This window comes from Pseudophryne corroboree, chromosome 9, assembly GCF_028390025.1.
Source record: "Pseudophryne corroboree isolate aPseCor3 chromosome 9, aPseCor3.hap2, whole genome shotgun sequence".
NCBI lineage: Eukaryota > Metazoa > Chordata > Amphibia > Anura > Myobatrachidae > Pseudophryne > Pseudophryne corroboree.
Window position 1 is genome coordinate 85466756 of NC_086452.1, and position 19066 is coordinate 85485821.

At 47.0% G+C, this 19066-nt stretch overlaps 1 protein-coding gene across 8 annotated transcripts in view; it reads right to left on the reverse strand.

Moving 5' to 3' along the window:
- SLC5A9 (solute carrier family 5 member 9) overlaps positions 1–19066 on the reverse strand; it is a 166506-nt gene that overhangs the window by 104473 nt on the left and 42967 nt on the right. For 3 of the 8 annotated variants that reach the window (XM_063939579.1, XM_063939582.1, XM_063939581.1), the window contains 2 exons: positions 14956–15068; positions 12728–12799 (listed from right to left, as the gene is read on the reverse strand). In XM_063939579.1, the coding sequence (XP_063795649.1) occupies positions 12728–12799; positions 14956–15063 (180 nt within the window). In that variant the 5' untranslated portion in view covers positions 15064–15068. Of the gene's footprint in view, positions 1–12727; positions 12800–14955; positions 15069–16497; positions 16638–19066 lie in introns of those variants that run through there. The other 5 variants (XM_063939583.1, XM_063939586.1, XM_063939584.1 and 2 more) reach the window with 3 other exon arrangements.

Consider the following 19066-nt stretch of genomic DNA (forward strand, 5'->3'; position numbering starts at 1 on the left):
TCTAGCAAAGCTTTTCAGTCGCACTGCTGGCCGCAGAGTGATTAACATGAAGTGGGCGTTTCTGGGTGACAACTGACCGTTTTCAGGGAGTGTTCGAAAAAACGCAGGCGTGCCAGGAAAAATGCAGGCGTGGCTGGGCGAACGCAGGGCGTGTTTGTGACGTTAAAACAGGAACTGAACAGTCTGAAGTCTTCGCAAGTGCTGAGTAGGTTTTGAGCTACTCTAAAACTGCACAAAAAAAAAAAACTTTGTAGCTGCTCTGCGATCCTTTCGTTTCACTTCTGCTAAGCTAAAATACACTCCCAGTGGGAGGCGACATAGCATTTGCACAGCTGCTAAAAACTGCTAGCGAGCGATCAACTCGGAATGACCACCAGTACTGCGACACAACAGCAGTCTGTGTTTCTGACCTGAAACCTGTACGTTTTCTCCTGCTCTTCTGACATTACATATACTACATATTGGACAACAGGAAGCGGTGAATAAATAATTATATGCGCTGTCATAAATATCATACATTGCTTGCTTTATCTCAACATGTAACTTTGAACTTTAGATACAATAATAACAGATTAAAAGCCTTTATTTATAAACCAACAAAGTGATAAGAGCTACTGGTGGTGCAATGCTAGCTACTGCACTCTTAAGGGCCCTACACACTGGCAGCTAATACTGCACGATATGAACGTTCTCGTTCATTAATAAACGAGAACTCGTTCATATCGTGCAGTGTGTAGGCACCAACGATTAATGATGCGCGGCCCCGTGCTCGTTAATCGTTGGTGCCCCGTCGCTTATGCATGCAGGCCAATATGAACGAGATTGTCCATATCAGCATGCAGTGTTATGGAGCCGGGTGACGGGGGGAGTGAAGAAACTTCACTCCCCCCGTCACCCCCCCTGCCGCCGGGTTGCCCGTCGGACGTATCCGCCGTCGGACAGCTCGGCGGCAGATCTGCCAGTGTGTAGGGCCCATTAAGGCCAGCACTGACAGGCAGTGGTGCAAGTAGAAATATTTTCTTAGTGGTACTGAGTGCCGAAAAATGAGTGTGGTCATGTGTTGTGAAGGGGCGTGGCCACATGCCGCTAGTGGGTGTGGCTACATGACACTAGCCGCGTGGCCACACGATAGCCACTTTTTTTTCTTAATCTGGAGGCAAGGCTAAAAATATATAGTAATGCCTCCAGTATAATAGAAATATATAGTGATACCTCCAGTATAATAGAAATAATATAGTAATGCCCCCAATTTAATAACAATATATAGTAATGCCTCCATTATAACAGGAAAATACAGCCACTGTCGCACTCCCAGAAACCCTGAGAAAGTAGGAGGAGCTGTCATGCTGCCGAGCACCATGGTCTTACTGCTGTGTACCACATTATAATTGTGGTAATGGCAAAGTGTGTGGCAGGTGGTACTGCGTACCCGCTGCCAAATTCTTAAGGGTACTCTGTACTCGAGCGTACCCGCATACTTGCACCGCTGCTGACAGGAGAGATGTGTGCTGAGCGATCTTAACACAGACCGCTCAGCACACATCTCTCACCCCGCTCAGCACAGCGCGATGTGCTAAGCGACGGGGGACGACAACGGGGTTCCGCTCACTTCACACAGCGCTGAAGTGACGGACCCACTAGATTGAGCCTGCATGCAGGCTCAATCTAGCACCGGCGATAGCGATGCGCAGGGCCGCGCATTGCTATCGCTGGGGGCATACATACAACAGATCCATGCTTAAAATCTAAGCAATCTAGTCAGATTGCTTAGATATTAAACACGGATCTCTCCGTGTGTACCCCCCTTTAGTTTCCACATTACTGATAGTGGACCCCCCGGGTGCTGCTGTTACTCCATTTATAGCAAAATACATTAACAAGACTCTGTTTAGAGTTAATTCTGCACTAGGTCATCATGAATGAATATGCTCCTAGTGCCAGTGACCTGCGCATACCCCACCATACTGTATATGACACCATGATGTCACTGGTGTATGCCATATAGAGGTGGGCAGAGAAAGTGTCGCCTCCTCGGCCATGCAACCTGGGCAACGGCACCAGCCGCACATACCTAGTTACAGCCCTTCCTGGTGTATTAAAACTCTGCTTTGAAACATGTGATAGTTGTAAAGACATTATATTGTGGAGTAGATGTACTATATTGGCACTTAGCATGCCGCTATTGCTCTCTAATAAAGGTGAAGTAGGAATCAATAATGTAGAGATGTATTAACATCTCAACCGCCAAAGTGGAGGAAATAAAACTCTTTGCGCTCAAACCTCACCCATAAGCCAGCAATGTTCCTGCCTGCAGGACACCCATGAGACTTTGCTAAGCATAATACCAAGCCCGCCTCACCTCCCTCTCTCTTCACCTCTTTTACACCCCTGTGAATAAATCTAGCATAGTGAACTCTCCTCAGCTTCCTCCCTCTTCACCTTCTACCAACCCTATAAGTCTATGCACCCATGCCCGTACCACATCCCTCCCTCTACATCTCCTTTGTGTCTGAGAGAACACAATGCAAGATGCTCACCCTTATGGGATGAACAGGGGAAGGAATAGGGGGGAGATGGGAAAAATAGGGAGAGACGGGATAAATAAGAGGAGGAGGAAGGAATAGGAGGAGGAATGGGGGAGATGAGAGAAATAGAGGGAGACAGGAAGAATATGAGGAGAAGGAGGTGAAGGGAGGAATAGGGGTAGATGGGAGGAATAAGAGGATAAGGGAGGAATAGGGGTAGATGGGAGGAATAAGAGGATAAGGGAGGAATAGGGGTAGATGGGAGGAATAAGAGGATAAGGGAGGAATAGGGGTAGATGGGAGGAATAAGAGGATAAGGGAGGAATAGGGGTAGATGGGAGGAATAAGAGGATAAGGGAGGAATAGGGGTAGATGGGAGGAATAAGAGGATAAGGGAGGAATAGGGGTAGATGGGAGGAATAAGAGGATAAGGGAGGAATAGGGGTAGATGGGAGGAATAAGAGGATAAGGGAGGAATAGGGGTAGATGGGAGGAATAAGAGGATAAGGGAGGAATAGGGGTAGATGGGAGGAATAAGAGGATAAGGGAGGAATAGGGGTAGATGGGAGGAATAAGAGGATAAGGGAGGAATAGGGGTAGATGGGAGGAATAAGAGGATAAGGGAGGAATAGGGGTAGATGGGAGGAATAAGAGGATAAGGGAGGAATAGGGGTAGATGGGAGGAATAAGAGGATAAGGGAGGAATAGGGGTAGATGGGAGGAATAGGAGGATAAGGGAGGAATAGGGGTAGATGGGAGGAATAGGAGGAGGAGGAGGAGGAGGAGGAGGAGAAAGGAACAAGAGGAGTAAGGAATATGGGGTAGATCTCAGGAACAGGAGGAATTGGGGAAGATGGGAGGAATAGAGTGGAAAATGAGGAGGAATAGGAGGAAAGAAGAGGAATAGGAGGAGAAGGGAGAAATAGGAAAAGAGGAATAGGAAGAGAAGGAATGAATAGGAGGAGAAGAGAGGAATAGGAGGAGGAATAGAAGGAAGAAATAGGAGGATAAGGGAGGAATAGTGGAAGACGAGAGGAATAAGAGGAGAAGGAAGAAATAGGGGATACAGGAGCAATAAGAGGAGAATGGAGGAATAGGGGGATATGGAAGCAATAAGAGGAGAAGGGAGAAATAGAAGAAAGGAAGAATAGGAGGAGGAAAAGGAGGAGAAGGAAGAAATAGGGGAAAACGGGAGCAATAAGAGAAGAAGGGAGGAATAGGAGGTGAAGGAGGAATATTAGAAGAATGAAGAAATAGAAGGAGAAATAGGAAGATAAGGGAGGAATATGGGGAGATATGAGGAATAGGAGGAGAAAGGAGAAATACAGTGAGATGAGAGGAATAATTGTAGATGGGAGGAATAGGGGGAAGATTGGAAGAGATGGGTGGAACAGATGGAAGAATGGGCAAAATGCGAGGAATGGGGGGTTATGGGAGGAATAAGAGAGGAGAAAAACCCTGCATAAAGGCTAGCGAACTGCCAAATATACTTGTAAAATACCATACAGTATACAGGGGTGGTCTTCAGTATGCCGGCGGTCGGGCTCCCGGCGACCAGCATACCGGCGCCGGGAGCCCGACAGCCAGCATACCGACACTTATTCTCCCTCGTGGGGGTCCACAACCCCCCTGGAGGGAGAATAAAATAGTGTGGCGCGCGTAGCGCGCCACCGTGCCCGTAGCGTGCCCGCAAGGGGCTCATTTGCGCTCGCCACACTGTCGGTAAGCCGGCGGTCGGGCTCACCGCGCCAGTATGCTGGTCGCCGGGAGCCCGACCGCCGGCATATCGTAGTGAACCCAGTATACAGTATATAAAATCTTGAAAATGAAAATTAGGTACTGTATTTCACATACAGTGTATATAAGTATTCTACTAGAATTAGTAATGATAGCACTTAATTTGAAAAATGGTGAGCAAGCCATACATACTTGAGGCAGTGCCTTAGAACACAAGCCTTCTATGCAGCAGAACTGCTAGAATGAGACACAGGAACAGCATTCCTCTTTCATGTTGCACTGAAACAGCATTCCTCCATTTCATGTCTTTAGAACATTGCAATTTTCTTGTCAAATAATTTTGGTGTCCTAAAACATCTGTCAACATTTATATGTACTGTAATTGCACCTGAAATTGTCAGTCATTGTTACTAGGTGGGACGGCTTGTGTTGATAACCAGTGGCAAAAGGAAGATTTAGTCAGGGGGGTTTCCGTGGGGGGGGGGGGGTGGGTGTGTGTGTGTGTGTGTGTGTGTGTGTGTGTGTGTGTGTGTGTGTGTGTGTGTGTGTGTGTGTGTGTGTGTGTATAAAACTCATGTCGACCTGGCGACCTAAAGACCATGTCGACCTAATGACTGTCGACCTAACAACCGTATCCAATTATATACATACATACATATATATATATACATATATATATATATATATATATATATATATATATATATATATATACACATACACACACATATATATATACATATAGATATATATAGCTATATATCTGTGTATACATACACATACATATATGGCTACAACTACATACATACAGGTTTATGCATACTGTTCCCCCAGGGGCTGGAAGCAGACAGGTGGCAGTGTGAGGACGGAGGGAACTGCTGTGGCTGAGCATGCGCAGCCAGCAGCTCCTCCCTAGACATTCTGTATGCAGAGAGCTACTGTACATACTGTACATACAGTAGCTCACTGTTGCTGCAGCAGTGCAGCAGCTCCACGGTCGGGATCGACATTGCTGCTTTTAGCTGAGACGGAAATAGCTGTGCCTCCATCTCAAAAATAGAAAATTTGGCTCATCGGGAGGAGTAGGGTGTTCCAAGTACTCGCAACCCCCCATGCGTGCACCATTGCTAACTGTGTAGTTGCCATGTACAATTAGTGTAACGTAATGAGAGTGATAGATGTTGGAACGAGGTGTAACTTTAGCCAAGAGTCAGAGCTGGTTTTAAGAGTGGGTTTAGTGCTTTCTACAGTAGTTATACCTCTGTATTGTCATGAGTATCGGCATCTGCCTACACCAGGGGGTAAAGATGGGAGTTCTATTTAAGATGGGATGTTGCCTATAGCAACCAATCAGATTCCAGGTATTATCTTCTAGAAGGTGCTATATAAATGAGAAGTAGAATCTGATTGGTTGCTATGGGCAACATCCCTTCTAAAATAGAACCCCCATCTTAGTAAATTTATCCCCAGGAGTCTACTGTGGGCCTGACGCAGAGATGTACTGTAGGTAAATCAGTCTATTTTGAGCAAAACAAGGTGCATGGAAAGCAACAACCGTGGCAGGCAGCAGCGGAAGCCACTGTGTCCGACACCGCACTGTATTACAATAAAGAAAACTCTGCATAAACTACAGCTCCCAGCAGCCCTTGCTTCTGTGAGCTCCGGCAGCAAGGGCTGCTGGAAGCTGGAGTTTATGCAGAGTTTTCTTTTGTAATGCGGTGCCGTGCCGCACCAATTACCATTGCTGCCGTTGCTGCCTGCCGTGGTTGTTCCCGGGCGGGTGAGGAAGTGCCAGGGGAAAGGGATCAAAGGTGCTGCCTCTACAAAGTGTACCTACCCGCTGCCCACGGGTGGCACCGTCGAGTGGCGCCCCTCCTCGGCAGGCGCCCTGGCGAGTGCCATCCTGGCCAATGAGTACATACGCCTCTGACTAGGAGCAATCATCGCTTATATCCAGCTCTTCATAGCCCACATTTGCATGAACACGCCCTCACTGTGTTCGAAATGCGTAAGCCTCTCAGCAATAAATTTCGAGTTAAACTTTGGTTTTAATAGCAGAACCATTGTTGTGATCTGGAAATCTCATGCAATAGCTGTAATATGTTAGTAGAATGTATATAATGCAAGCATTCACAACTTCGGTCCTCAAGGCACACTAACAGTTCAGGTTTTAGGGCCTAATTCAGAGTTGATCGCAGCAGCAAATTTGTCAGCAGTTGGGCAAAACAATGGGGGTCATTCTGAGTTGATCGTAGCTGTGCTAAATTTAGCACAGCTACGATCAGGCACTCAGACATGCGGGGGGACACTCAGCACAGGGCTAGTCTGCCCCACATGTCAGCGCCCCCTCCCCCCCCCCCCTTCCCACGCAGAAATGCAAAAGCATCGCACAGCGGCGATGCTTTTGCATCTCAGGAGTTACTCACGGCCAGCACAGCTCCTGCGGCTGGCTGGGAGAACCTCTTCGCTGCCCCGAGTCGCAGCGGCTGCATGTAACAGTCTGGCTACGCATGCGTTGGCCATGCCGTGCCCCCTAAACGGCGGCTTAACGCCGCCATCCATCCCCCTCCCGCCCAGCGACCGCATCTGCCTCAGAGGCGATCGCAAGGCAACAACGGCTGACGTGTGGCCAGCGCACAGCGGAGCAGGCGCATGCGCAGTTCCGACACAATCGCTGCACTGCGATAAACTGCAGCGAGCAATCGGGTCGGAATGACCCCTCATCTGCACTGTAGAGGGGGCAGATATAACCTGTGCAGAGAGTTAGATTTGGGTGGGTTCTTTTATTTCTGTGCAGGGTAAATACTGGCTGCTTTATTTTTACACTGCAGTTTAGATTTCAGTTTGAACACGCCACACCCAAATCTAACTCTCTCTACACATGTTATATCTGCCCCCCCTGCAGTGCACATGGGGGGTCATTCCGAGATGTTCGCTGTGCAGCGATGGGGCAAAAAAAAGGCACTTCTGCACATGCGTGCACGCGCGACGTACTATTACAACTAGTGATAAGCGGGTTCGGTTCCTCGGAAACCGAACCCCCCCGAACTTCACCCATTTTACACGGGTCCGAGGCATACTCGGATTCTCCCGTATGGCTCGGTTAACCCGAGCGAGCCCGAACGTCATCATCCCGCTGTCGGATTCTCGCGAAATTCGGATTCTATATAAGGAGCCGCGCGTCGCCGCCATTTTCACTCGTGCATTGGAAATGTTAGGGAGAGGACGTGGCTGGCGTCCTCTCCGTTTATTAATGTTGCTGCAAATATTTTTGTGCTTATTGCTTAATTGTGGGGACTGGGGAGCAGCTGTATTATATAGGAGGAGTACAGTGCAGAGTTTTGCTGATCAGTGACCACCAGTTTTATCCGTTCTCTGCCTGAAAAACTCTCCATATCTGTGCTCAGTGTGCTGCATATATCTGTGCTCACACTGCTTTATTGTGGGTACTGGGGACCACCAGTATATTATATAGGAGGAGTACAGTGCAGAGTTTTGCTGACCAGTGACCACCAGTATATATAGCAGTACGGTACGGAAGGCCACTGCTCTACCTACCTCTGTGTCGTCAAGTATACTATCCATCTAGATTCTATACCTGTGGTGCATTTTAGTTTTGTAGTTTGCTGACAGTGACCACCAGTATATATAGCAGTACGGTACGGAAGGCCACTGCTCTACCTACCACTGTGTCGTCAAGTATACTATCCATCTAGATTCTATACCTGTGGTGCATTTTAGTTTTGTAGTTTGCTGACAGTGACCACCAGTATATATAGCAGTACGGTACGGAAGGCCACTGCTCTACCTACCTCTGTGTTGTCAAGTATACTATCCATCCATACCGGTGGTGCATTTCAGTTGTGCGCAGTATATATAGTAGTAGGCCATTGCTATTGATACTGGCATATAATTCCACACATTAAAAAATGGAGAACAAAAATGTGGAGGTTAAAATAGGGAAAGATCAAGATCCACTTCCACCTCGTGCTGAAGCTGCTGCCACTAGTCATGGCCGAGACGATGAAATGCCATCAACGTCGTCTGCCAAGGCCGATGCCCAATGTCATAGTAGAGAGCATGTAAAATCCCAAAAAACAAAAGTTCAGTTAAATGACCCAAAAATCAAAATTGAAAGCGTCTGATGAGAAGCGTAAACTTGCCAATATGCCATTTACGACACGGAGTGGCAAGGAACGGCTGAGGCCCTGGCCTATGTTCATGGCTAATGGTTCAGATTCACATGAGGATGGAAGCACTCATCCTCTCGCTAGAAAAATGAAAAGACTTAAGCTGGCAAAAGCACCGCAAAGAACTGTGCGTTCTTCTAAATCACAAATCCCCAAGGAGAGTCCAATTGTGTCGGTTGCGATGCCTGACCTTCCCAACACTGGACAGGAAGAGCTTGCGCCTTCTACCATTTGCACGCCCCCTGCAAGTGCTGGAAGGAGCACCCACAGTCCAGTTCCTGATTGAAGATGTCACTGTTGAAGTACACCAGGATGAGGATATGGGTGTTGCTGGCGCTGGGGAGGAAATTGACAAGGAGGATTCTGATGGTGAGGTGGTTTGTTTAACTCCGGCACCCGGGGAGACACCTGTTGTCCGTGGGACGAATATGGCCATTGACATGCCTGGTCAAAATAAAAAAAAAAAAAAAAAAAAATAAAAAAATCACCTCTTCGGTGTGGAATTATTTCAACACAAATGCGGACAACAGGTGTCAAGCCGTGTGTTGCCTTTGTCAAGCTGTAATAAGTAGGGGTAAGGACGTTAACCACCTAGGAACATCCTCCCTTATACGTCACCTGGACCGCATTCATCAGAAGTCAGTGACAAGTTCAAAAAATTTGGATGACTGCGGAAGCAGTCCACTGACCACTAAATCCCTTCCTCTTGTAACCAAGCTCCTGCAAACCACACCACCAACTCCCTCAGTGTCAATTTCCACCTTACACAGAAAAGCCAATAGTCCTGCAGGCCATGTCACTGGCAAGTATGACGAGTCCTCTCCTGCCTGGGATTCCTCCGATGCATTCTTGAGTGTAACGCCTACTGCTGCTGGCGCTGCTGTTGTTGCTGCTGGGAGTCGATCGTCATCCCAGAGGGGAAGTCGGAAGACCACTTGTACTACTTCCAGTATGCAATTGACTATCCAACAGTCCTTTGCGAGGAAGTTGAAATATCACAGCAGTCATCCTGCTGCAAAGCGGATAACTCAGGTCTTGTCAGCCTGGGTGGTGAGAAACGTGTGTCCGGTATCCACCGTTAATTCACAGGCAACTAGAGACTTGATTGAGGTACTGTGTCCCCGGTACCAAATACCATCTAGGTTCCATTTCTCTAGGCAGGCGATACCGAAAATGTACACAGACGTCAGAAAAAGAGTCACCAGTGTCCTAAAAAATGCAGTTGTACCCAATGTCCACTTAACCACGGACATGTGGACAAGTGGAGCAGGGCAGACTCAGGACTATATGACTGACAGCCCACTGGGTAGATGTATTGCCTCCCGCAGCAAGAACAGCAGCGGCGGCACCAGTAGCAGCATCTCGCAAATGCCAACTCGTTCCTAGGCAGGCTACACTTTGTATCACCGCTTTCCATAAGAGGCACACAGCTGACAACCTCTTACGGAAACTGAGGAACATCATCGCAGAATGGCTTACCCCAATTGGACTCTCCTGGGGATTTGTGACATCGGACAACGCCACCAATATTGTGCGTGCATTACATGTGGGCAAATTCCAGCACGTCCCATGTTTTGCACAAACATTGAATTTGGTGGTGCAGAATTATTTAAAAAATGACAGGGGCGTGCAAGAGATGCTGTCGGTGGCCCGAAGAATTGCGGGCCACTTTCGGCATTCAGCCACCGCGTGCCGAAGACTGGAGCACCAGCAAACAGTCCTGAACCTGCCCTGCCATCATCTGAAGCAAGAGGTGGTAACGAGGTGGAATTCAACCCTCTATATGCTTCAGAGGATGGAGGAGCAGCAAAAGGCCATTCAAGCCTATACATCTGCCCACGATATAGGCAAAGGAGGGGGAATGCACCCGACTCAAGCGCAGTGGAGAATGATTTCAACGTTGTGCAAGGTTCTGCAACCCTTTGAACTTGCCACACGTGAAGTCAGTTCAGACACTGCCAGCCTGAGTCAGGTCATTCCCCTCATCAGGCTTTTTCAGAAGAAGCTGGAGACATTGAAGGAAGAGCTAAAACAGAGCGATTCCGCTAGGCATGTGGGACTTGTGGATGGAGCCCTTAATTTGCTTAACCAGGATTCACGGGTGGTCAATCTGTTGAAATCAGAGCACTACATTTTGGCCACCGTGCTCGATCCTAGATTTAAAACCTACGTTGTATCTCTCTTTCCAGCAGACACAAGTCTGCAGAGGTTCAAAGACCTGCTGGTGAGAAAATTGTCAAGTCAAGCAGAACGTGACCCGTCAACAGCTCCTCCTTCACATTCTCCCGCAACTGGGGGTGCGAGGAAAAGGCTAAGAATTCCGAGCCCACCCGCTGACGGTGGTGCAGAGCAGTCTGGAGTGAGTGCTGACATCTGGTCCGGACTGAAGGACCTGCCAACGATTACTGACATGTCGTCTACTGTCACTGCATATGATTCTCTCACCATTGAAAGAATGGTGGAGGATTATATGAGTGAACGCATCCAAGTATGCACGTCAGACAGTCCGTACGTATACTGGCAGGAAAAAGAGGCAATTTGGAGGCCCTTGCACAAACTGGCTTTATTCTACCTAAATTGCCCTCCCTCCAGTGTGTACTCCGAAAGAGTGTTTAATGCAGCCGCTCACCTTGTCAGCAATCGGCGTACGAGGTTACTTCCAGAAAATGTGGAGAAGATGATGTTCATCAAAATGAATTATAATCAATTCCTCCGTGGAGACATTCACCAGCAGCAATTGCCTCCAGAAAGTACACAGGGATCTGAGATGGTGGATTCCAGTGGGGACGAATTAATAATCTGTGAGGAGGGGGATGTACACAGTGAAAGGGGTGAGGAATCGGAGGATGAAGATGAGGTGGACATCTTGCCTCTGTAGAGCCAGTTTGTGCAAGGAGAGATTGATTGCTTCTTTTTTGGTGGGGGCCCAAACCAACCAGTCATTTCAGTCACAGTCGTGTGGCAGACCCTGTTGCTGAAATGATGGGTTCATTAAAGTGTGCATGTCCTGTTTATACAACATAAGGGTAGGTGGGAGGGCCCAAGGACAATTCCATCTTGCACCTCTTTTTTCTTTCATTTTTCTTTGCATCATGTGCTGTTTGGGGACTATTTTTTTAAGTGCCATCCTGTCTGACACTGCAGTGCCACTCCTAGATGGGCCAGGTGTTTGTGTCGGCCACTTGTGTCGCTTAGCGTAGTCACACAGCGACCTTGGTGTGCCTCTTTTTTTCTTTGCATCATGTGCTGTTTGGGGACTATTTTTTTGAAGTGCCATCCTGCCTGACACTGCAGTGCCACTCCTAGATGGGCCAGGTGTTTGTGTCGGCCACTTGTGTCGCTTAGCTTAGTCACACAGCGACCTTGGTGCAAATTTTAGGACTAAAAATAATATTGTGAGGTGTGAGGTGTTCAGAATAGACTGAAAATGAGTGGAAATTATGGTTATTGAGGTTAATAATACTATGGGATCAAAATGACCCCCAAATTCTATGATTTAAGCTGTTTTTGAGGGTTTTTTTGTAAAAAACTACCCGAATCCAAAACACACCCGAATCCGACAAAAAATTTTCAGGGAGGTTTTGGCAAAACACGTCCGAATCCAAAACCAAAACCCGAAAAATTTCCGGTGCACATCTCTAATTACAATGAACAATGTAGTTTCACACAGGGTCTAGCGATGCTTTTCAGTCACTCTGGCTGCCGCAGAGTGATTGACAGGAAGGGGGTGTTTCTGGGTGTCAACTGACCGGTTTCAGGGAGTGTTCGAAAAAACGTAGGCATGCCAGGAAAAATGTAGACATGGCTGGGCGAACGCAGGGCGTGTTTGTGACATCAAATGAGGAACTAAATGGTCTGAAGTGATCGCAAGCGCTGAGTAGGTTTGAAGCTACTCTGAAACTGCACAAAATAATTTTGTAGCCGCTCTGCGATCCTTTCGTTCGCACTTCTGCCAAGCTAAAATACACTCCCAGTGGGAGGCGGCATAGCGTTGGCACGGCTGCTAAAAACTGCTAGCGAGCGATCAACTCGGAATGACCACCATTGTTTTGCCCAACTGCTAACAAATTTGCTGCTGTGATCAACTCTGAATTACCCCCTCAGTGATAGCCAGGCTTCAGCACATTTGGTTAAATCAAAATAACTGAGGTACTATTTAAGTCACCTGTGTTTAAGCATGGATATCACTAAAACCTGGACTGGTAGGGTGCCTTGAGAACCAAGTTTGGGAATGCATGCTACAGTATAATGGAACGTAATACTGTTCATACTTACAGGCCACCATGTCATGTTTCTCCCAGCTAGGAAATATCCTCCCACCGTTCCACGGCTCGCACGGACTGAGGACTACAAGACATAAAGCAGTTGGTTAAAGTTCTCCTTCTACCACTAATGCAATGCTATTCATATTAGGCTGTTCTAATATTATCTATTTTAGCAGTCTATCCATTTCTGGGGCTCATCCTTTCTATTTAAACATTCCATCATGTTATTTAAATATTTTTTAAGCCTCAAATGTGGAGGTTGACAGGTTCTTATCAATAGGCAGACTTTAAACCAGATTCCTTTAAGCCTTTCTGACCCAAATGTAATAGGCTCCTACTTGCTTATCCCTGCACACTTCTGGTGATATAGCACCAATTAATTTTAAAGCAAAACAGTTGTATATCTATAATTGTCCCCACGGGCACTGAGGTGGAGGCACTCTGCACCCATTATAGAGGTGTGGGGCCCTGTGGCACACACCCCTCACCCATGAGAGATTCACCGTCTGCCATTTTTCAGTCCATGAGGCAACCACCCTAAAGGTCCTCCCAGCGGCACCACCTTTCCGACTGTGTATTTGGAAAAATGGCACCAGCACAGAAGACTCATGCACCATCCTTCCAAATATGTTGTCAGGAAGACGGCAGCACCGTGAAATCCATGGTGGTGGCTCCAGCAGATGCTTAGGGAACCCAGATATTGCTTCAAACCTACACCCAAAGATAACATGGAAGACATTGTTAAGGCCGTGTTTCAGGCTGTGTTCAGTACAGCAGAAAACCAACAAGATTCAGGAAGAAGCCACCATGACTCATCAGGATGCTACCGGGGCCCCTGAGGCAAAAAAATAAAATAACTGGTTCTGCTTTAAAATTAATTGCAACTTACTTTGCTATATTCCCAGATTCATGCCTGAACCAGCCAATCAGAGCCTATTGCATTTGGGCCTCTGTGTGTTCAACTTCAAATGCCACTACAGGTTGAGTCTCCCTTATCCAAAACGCTTGGGACCAGAGGTATTTTGGATATGGGATTTTTCCGTATTTTGGAATAATTGCATACCATAATGAGATATCATGGTGATGGGACCCAAGTCTAAGCACAGAATCCATTTATGTTACATATACACCTTATACACACAGCCTGAAGGTCATTTTAGCCAATATTTTTTATAGCTTTGTGCATTAAACAAAGTGTGTGTACATTCACACAATTCATTTATCTATCATATACACCTTATACACAAAGCCTGAAGGTCATTTAATACAATATTTTTAATGACTTTGTGTATTAAACAAAGTTTGTGTACATTGAGCCATCAAAAAACAAAGGTTTCACTATCTCACTCTCACTCAAAAAAGTCCGTATTTCGGAATATTCCGTATTTCGGAATATTTGGATATGGGATACTCAACCTGTATAACATTTTACAAAAAAAAAATTCAAAAGAAACTTTATATTGTTTAAATATCCGTAAATATGTTGTCTCAATGTGCATAGAACAAGTTTCAAATCAGCATAAAGCTGGGAATACATTCAGCAGTATATCGGCCGTTCATTCAAACGGCTGATATATTGTGAGCAAGTCATCGTTCACAGACTTGGGGGGATATCCAATTAGCCCTGGTAATTTTCCGGGGCTAATTGTCCAGCCAGGGTCTATCCTATTAGCCTCGATAAGACAGCACGGGCGGTGGCTTATCGAGAGTTAGCCATATTTGCCTACCTGACCCTCTCCATGAGGGAGAAAATGCTCTGTTCCTGGACTTTCCTGGTAATGTATGATTGCCATCACCTGTGGTGAATCACCTTTCTTATCAATTAACTAGTTCACCACAGGTGAACTGGGCAGGCACATGTAAATGCCCGCCCAGTTGTGACGGCAGACATGACACATCGGGCGGACGCTTGGCAAGTGTGTATGCACTTATCAATCGTCAGATAAGTCGGCCAGGTGTGCATCACTGTAATGGTGTATTTGATGCATGCATCTAATATTTAGGTAATCCTGACATATACTGTAAGATAATTTACTTTTAAACTCTTACAAGAGAGCTCTTATATAGAATGTATCGTTTACCTGTGAGAAAACTGCGTAGCCATAACTCCAGGTGGACTTGGTACGGGGAGAGTGAGTAACTCTCTAACACTTGCATCTAGCCAGTGCACCCGGTCCCTATCATGCAGCGTCTTTGCTTTGAAAGCACATATTGGTAACTGACAAGTGATTGACTTACCCATATCCCAACTGCAAGGACAAACACAAAGTACACCACAACCACAATAATATCGGGAGTCTCAAACTCTGCATATTCAGGACCGGTCGTTTGTGTGTCATTTTCCATTATTCCTGGTGAAAAGATAAATGACTGTGTTTGGAAGAAGAATGACTTATCTACTGATTGATTACTAACCAGCTGTTAATAACTAACAGGATTTATCAAGGTGCTGACAGCTGTCTAACAATTATTGTTTAGTTCTGCACATCAGCTGATTTACTGTAGTTTATGGTTGAAATAATTCTTGACAGTCTGTAGAGCACTTGGCTGGTATCAAACAAATAGCTCCACGATTTCCAGTTGTCCTATAAAATTGAATTTAGGAGCAATTTTTTATTTTTTTAAATTGAAATAAAAAAAAACAAAAATAAAAAATCAATGTAAACTTATTTTGACTCATTTATCAAGTATTTAGATCAGTATTGGCTATTGCTGTTTGCTGACAAATGTACTGCGGGCAGCTGTTCTTTATGATAGTGAAAATTGCATAAGCGTTTGCGGTTAGGGAGGAACATTGGTTCTGATTCAGAGTGGTGCCAATGCTGAGAGATCTCTCCATGCGCTGGAACCGATTTTGTTCTGCAAGATCACATGCAGTGCCCCTATACCGCAGAATGATTGAGGTGCTGCGTTTGCAGCAGCAACGGGCAACATTGGAGGAAACGGGAGCATGTCACCCCATTTCTGGACGTGCTGAGGCCATTGCTACGTCCTTGGATGCAGCTTCACTGGCTTCAGCTGCATGAATACCCTGCCATTCTGAGTAACCGGAGGGTTACTCAGATGATCCAAAGCAGCATCTTCAGATGCAGCAGCAGATCACAGAAGCTGGCAGGAGGCACCTAGTTACGCAAGACACCTCCTGCGGCATTTGCATATTTTCACAGTAGCGGCTGCATCAACCGTCGCAGCTGCTACTGAACAGCGTCCATCTAGTATCAGGCCCATAGAACGTAAGGATGATGTATAACAAACTTATAGCACCTCAGGGGTCTATGTACTAAGCCTTGGTTGAGACCCACAACTTTTTTTGCTCAGCGCGATCACTGCACCCCATGCCCCCCTTATCACTAGCCATATCCCTTGTTGCCGCACACAATTAGGCCCTTTGTAAATTTCAGCTCCAGGCCCATGTTGCCCTTAATCTGGCACTGTCCACATACCACTGTGCCAGTGACAGAGTTCAGTATCAGAGAGTGTCAGGTTCTAGTCTGGACTCCTTAGAGCCTGTTCCTGTTGTGCAAGTTCCCAGTCTCCTGTGTCCTGGTAAACTGGCCCCAGTAATATTCCTGCCAGTCCTGCATCCAGTTCATCTTGGACCTGTATCTACTACAATTATATATCCAGTGTGTCCTTCTGCTCTGGAATCCCTGCTTCAAGATATCTGTGCACCATTCCAGCCAGCCCTGCACCTTGTCTCAGTAATCCTGCACCTGTCCAGTTTTGCAAACAGCAGCCTAATCACTCAGACCTTTCTGCATGTTCATCTCCATTCAGTACCTGCAATTCTGTATCCAGACTCCACACAAACTCCTGTGAATCCTGCCAAATTCCAGCTCTGCAATCCAGAATTTACAGCCTGCAAGTTTGTTTCCCTCTGTGTCCCAATTCAGCTCTCATCAAACCTCTGCCATTAGCCCTGCTTGTCAGTTACTCTGCAATTAACCCCTGCCTTACCAGCTGCATTTCTCCAGGTAAATTATTCTGTTTATACTTTGTGGACTCCTGTGCAGATACCAGGTGACCCAGGCAGAGGGCCGCGACCTGCACATCAGGAGCAGTGAAGCCCAAATCCCCTTGTGGGGTTCCCTGGTGTACACCCCCCGGTGTGTAAGACTCCGCACCTCTGCTCTGGGTCGCGCCAACCACCTGGTATCTTCCAGAATACAGGTGCTTCCTAACAATATAACAAGGTGGCATTACTACTGGGGGCATGCTGCGCTACTAATGGGGGCTTTACCACTGGTGGCATTACTACAGGGGGCATTACCACTAGGCGCACTACTACAGGGGGCATTTTTTAGTGGGGGCACTACTATAGGTGGCATTACTACTGAGGCAGTACTACAGGGGGTATTACTAATGGGGCAATACTACAGGGGTCATTACTATAGGGGTATGCTGCACTACTAATGGGGGCTTTCCCACTGGTGGCATTACTACAGGGGGCTCAACTACATGGGGAATTACTACCGGTGGCAGTACTAATGGGGGCATTGCATAGGGGACACTGCATAGAGGGCACCACTACTAGGTGAACTGCATAAGGGGAACTACCACTATAGTGGGGCATTGCATTAGGGGCACTTCTGCTGTGGGCATTATGTGTATTAGTGGCACTACTACTGTTGGCATTGTGTATAAGGGGCACATATGTGTGTCATAACATGAATAAGAGACACTACTATGTGATGTAAGTTGAATTAGATTGTGCTACTGTGCGGCGTCATTTGATTTAGGGATACTATTATGTGACCACGCCCCTTCCTTTTGAGGAAACACCCCTTTTAGACCACACCCTTTTTGCAGCGCTCACTTTTGGCGCACGCAGTCCCTTTATTCAGTAGGCTTTGGGGAGGAGGGCAGGGGGGTGAGTTCCACCACCTCTGTAGGACCACTTTAAGCACTGTGTATAAGACCACTGGAACATAAGTAATATCTTGTTTTCTCATATGTCCTAGAGGATGCTGGGGATGCTTCAAGAACCATAGGGTATAGATGGGATCCGCAGGAGACATGGGCACAGTATAAGACTTTGGGTGTGAACTGGCTCCTCCCTCTATGCCCCTCCTACTCCTCTAGTTAGAGTCTGTGCTCAGTGAGACTGGATGCACACTGAGGAGCTCTCCAGAGTTTCTCAGAAAAACACTTTATTTAGGTTTGTTATTTTCAGGGAGACCTGCTGGCTACAGGCTCCCTGCAGCGTGGGAGTGAGGGGAGAGAAGCAGACCTACTTCTTAAGAGTTCAAGGGCTCTGCTTCTTAGGCTACTGGACACCATTAGCTCCAGAGGGTTCGATCACTACGGTACGCCTAGCTGCTTGTTCCCGGAGCCGCGCCGTTGCCCCCTCACAAAGCCGGAAGATAGAAGATCAGAAGACTTCAGTGACGGCAGACGAGGTACTGCGCAGCGGCCGCACTGCGCTCCATGCTCCCACACATATCACAGCACTGCAGGGTGCAGGGCGCATGGGGGGCGCCCTGGGCAGCATGAGACCTCAAATCAGACTGGCATGAGTGGTAACAGTGCTCCAGGCACTTGTTAAGGGACCCCCGCCAGTATAAACATTAATTTGAGCGGGACTGAAGCGCGCCATGTAGTGGGTGGGGCTTAGCCGCACAGCTCTCACCAGCGCCATTTTCTCTCCTCAGAAGCTGCGGAGACGCTGGCCCTGTCCTCCACACTGCTGTACAAGTAACAGAGTGAAAAACGGTGGGGGTGGGGGGGGGGCCCAAGTAATTTGGTGCTGATTGGTTTATATAAATAGTGCTAACAGGTCACTCTCACAGCATTTTCTGTTCCCACTCCAGCCTCCTCCTGAGAAGAGCATTCAGTCTCAGACATGTTGACACACACGTACCGACACCCACAACCACACTGGGGCTATAGTAGATAAACCCACAATAAAGCCTGCTAGAGGGACACAGAGAGAGTTCTGCCAGCTCACACCCAGCGCCTATCCCGCCGACGGAAGATTGGGTTAATATGTTGAGTGTTTTAAATGCAAACGTGACTAAGTTGGCTAAGAGATTTGATAAATCTGAGGCTAAGAACCAAACATGGAGGAAATCCATGGAAGATGCTTTGTCACAGACCCAGACCCCTTCGGGATCACAGAAACGTGCATTTGCCCAGATAGTAGTTACAGATACCGACACAGACTCTGATTCCAGTGTTGACTATAGAGAGGCCATATTACATCCAAAACTGGCTAAGAGTATTCAGTACATGATTGTGGCAATAAAAGACGTACTACATATCACTGAGGACCCTGCTGTCCCGGATACTAGGGTCTGTATGTATAAAGGAAAGAAACCTGAGGTGACGTTTCCTCCCTCTCATGTACTGA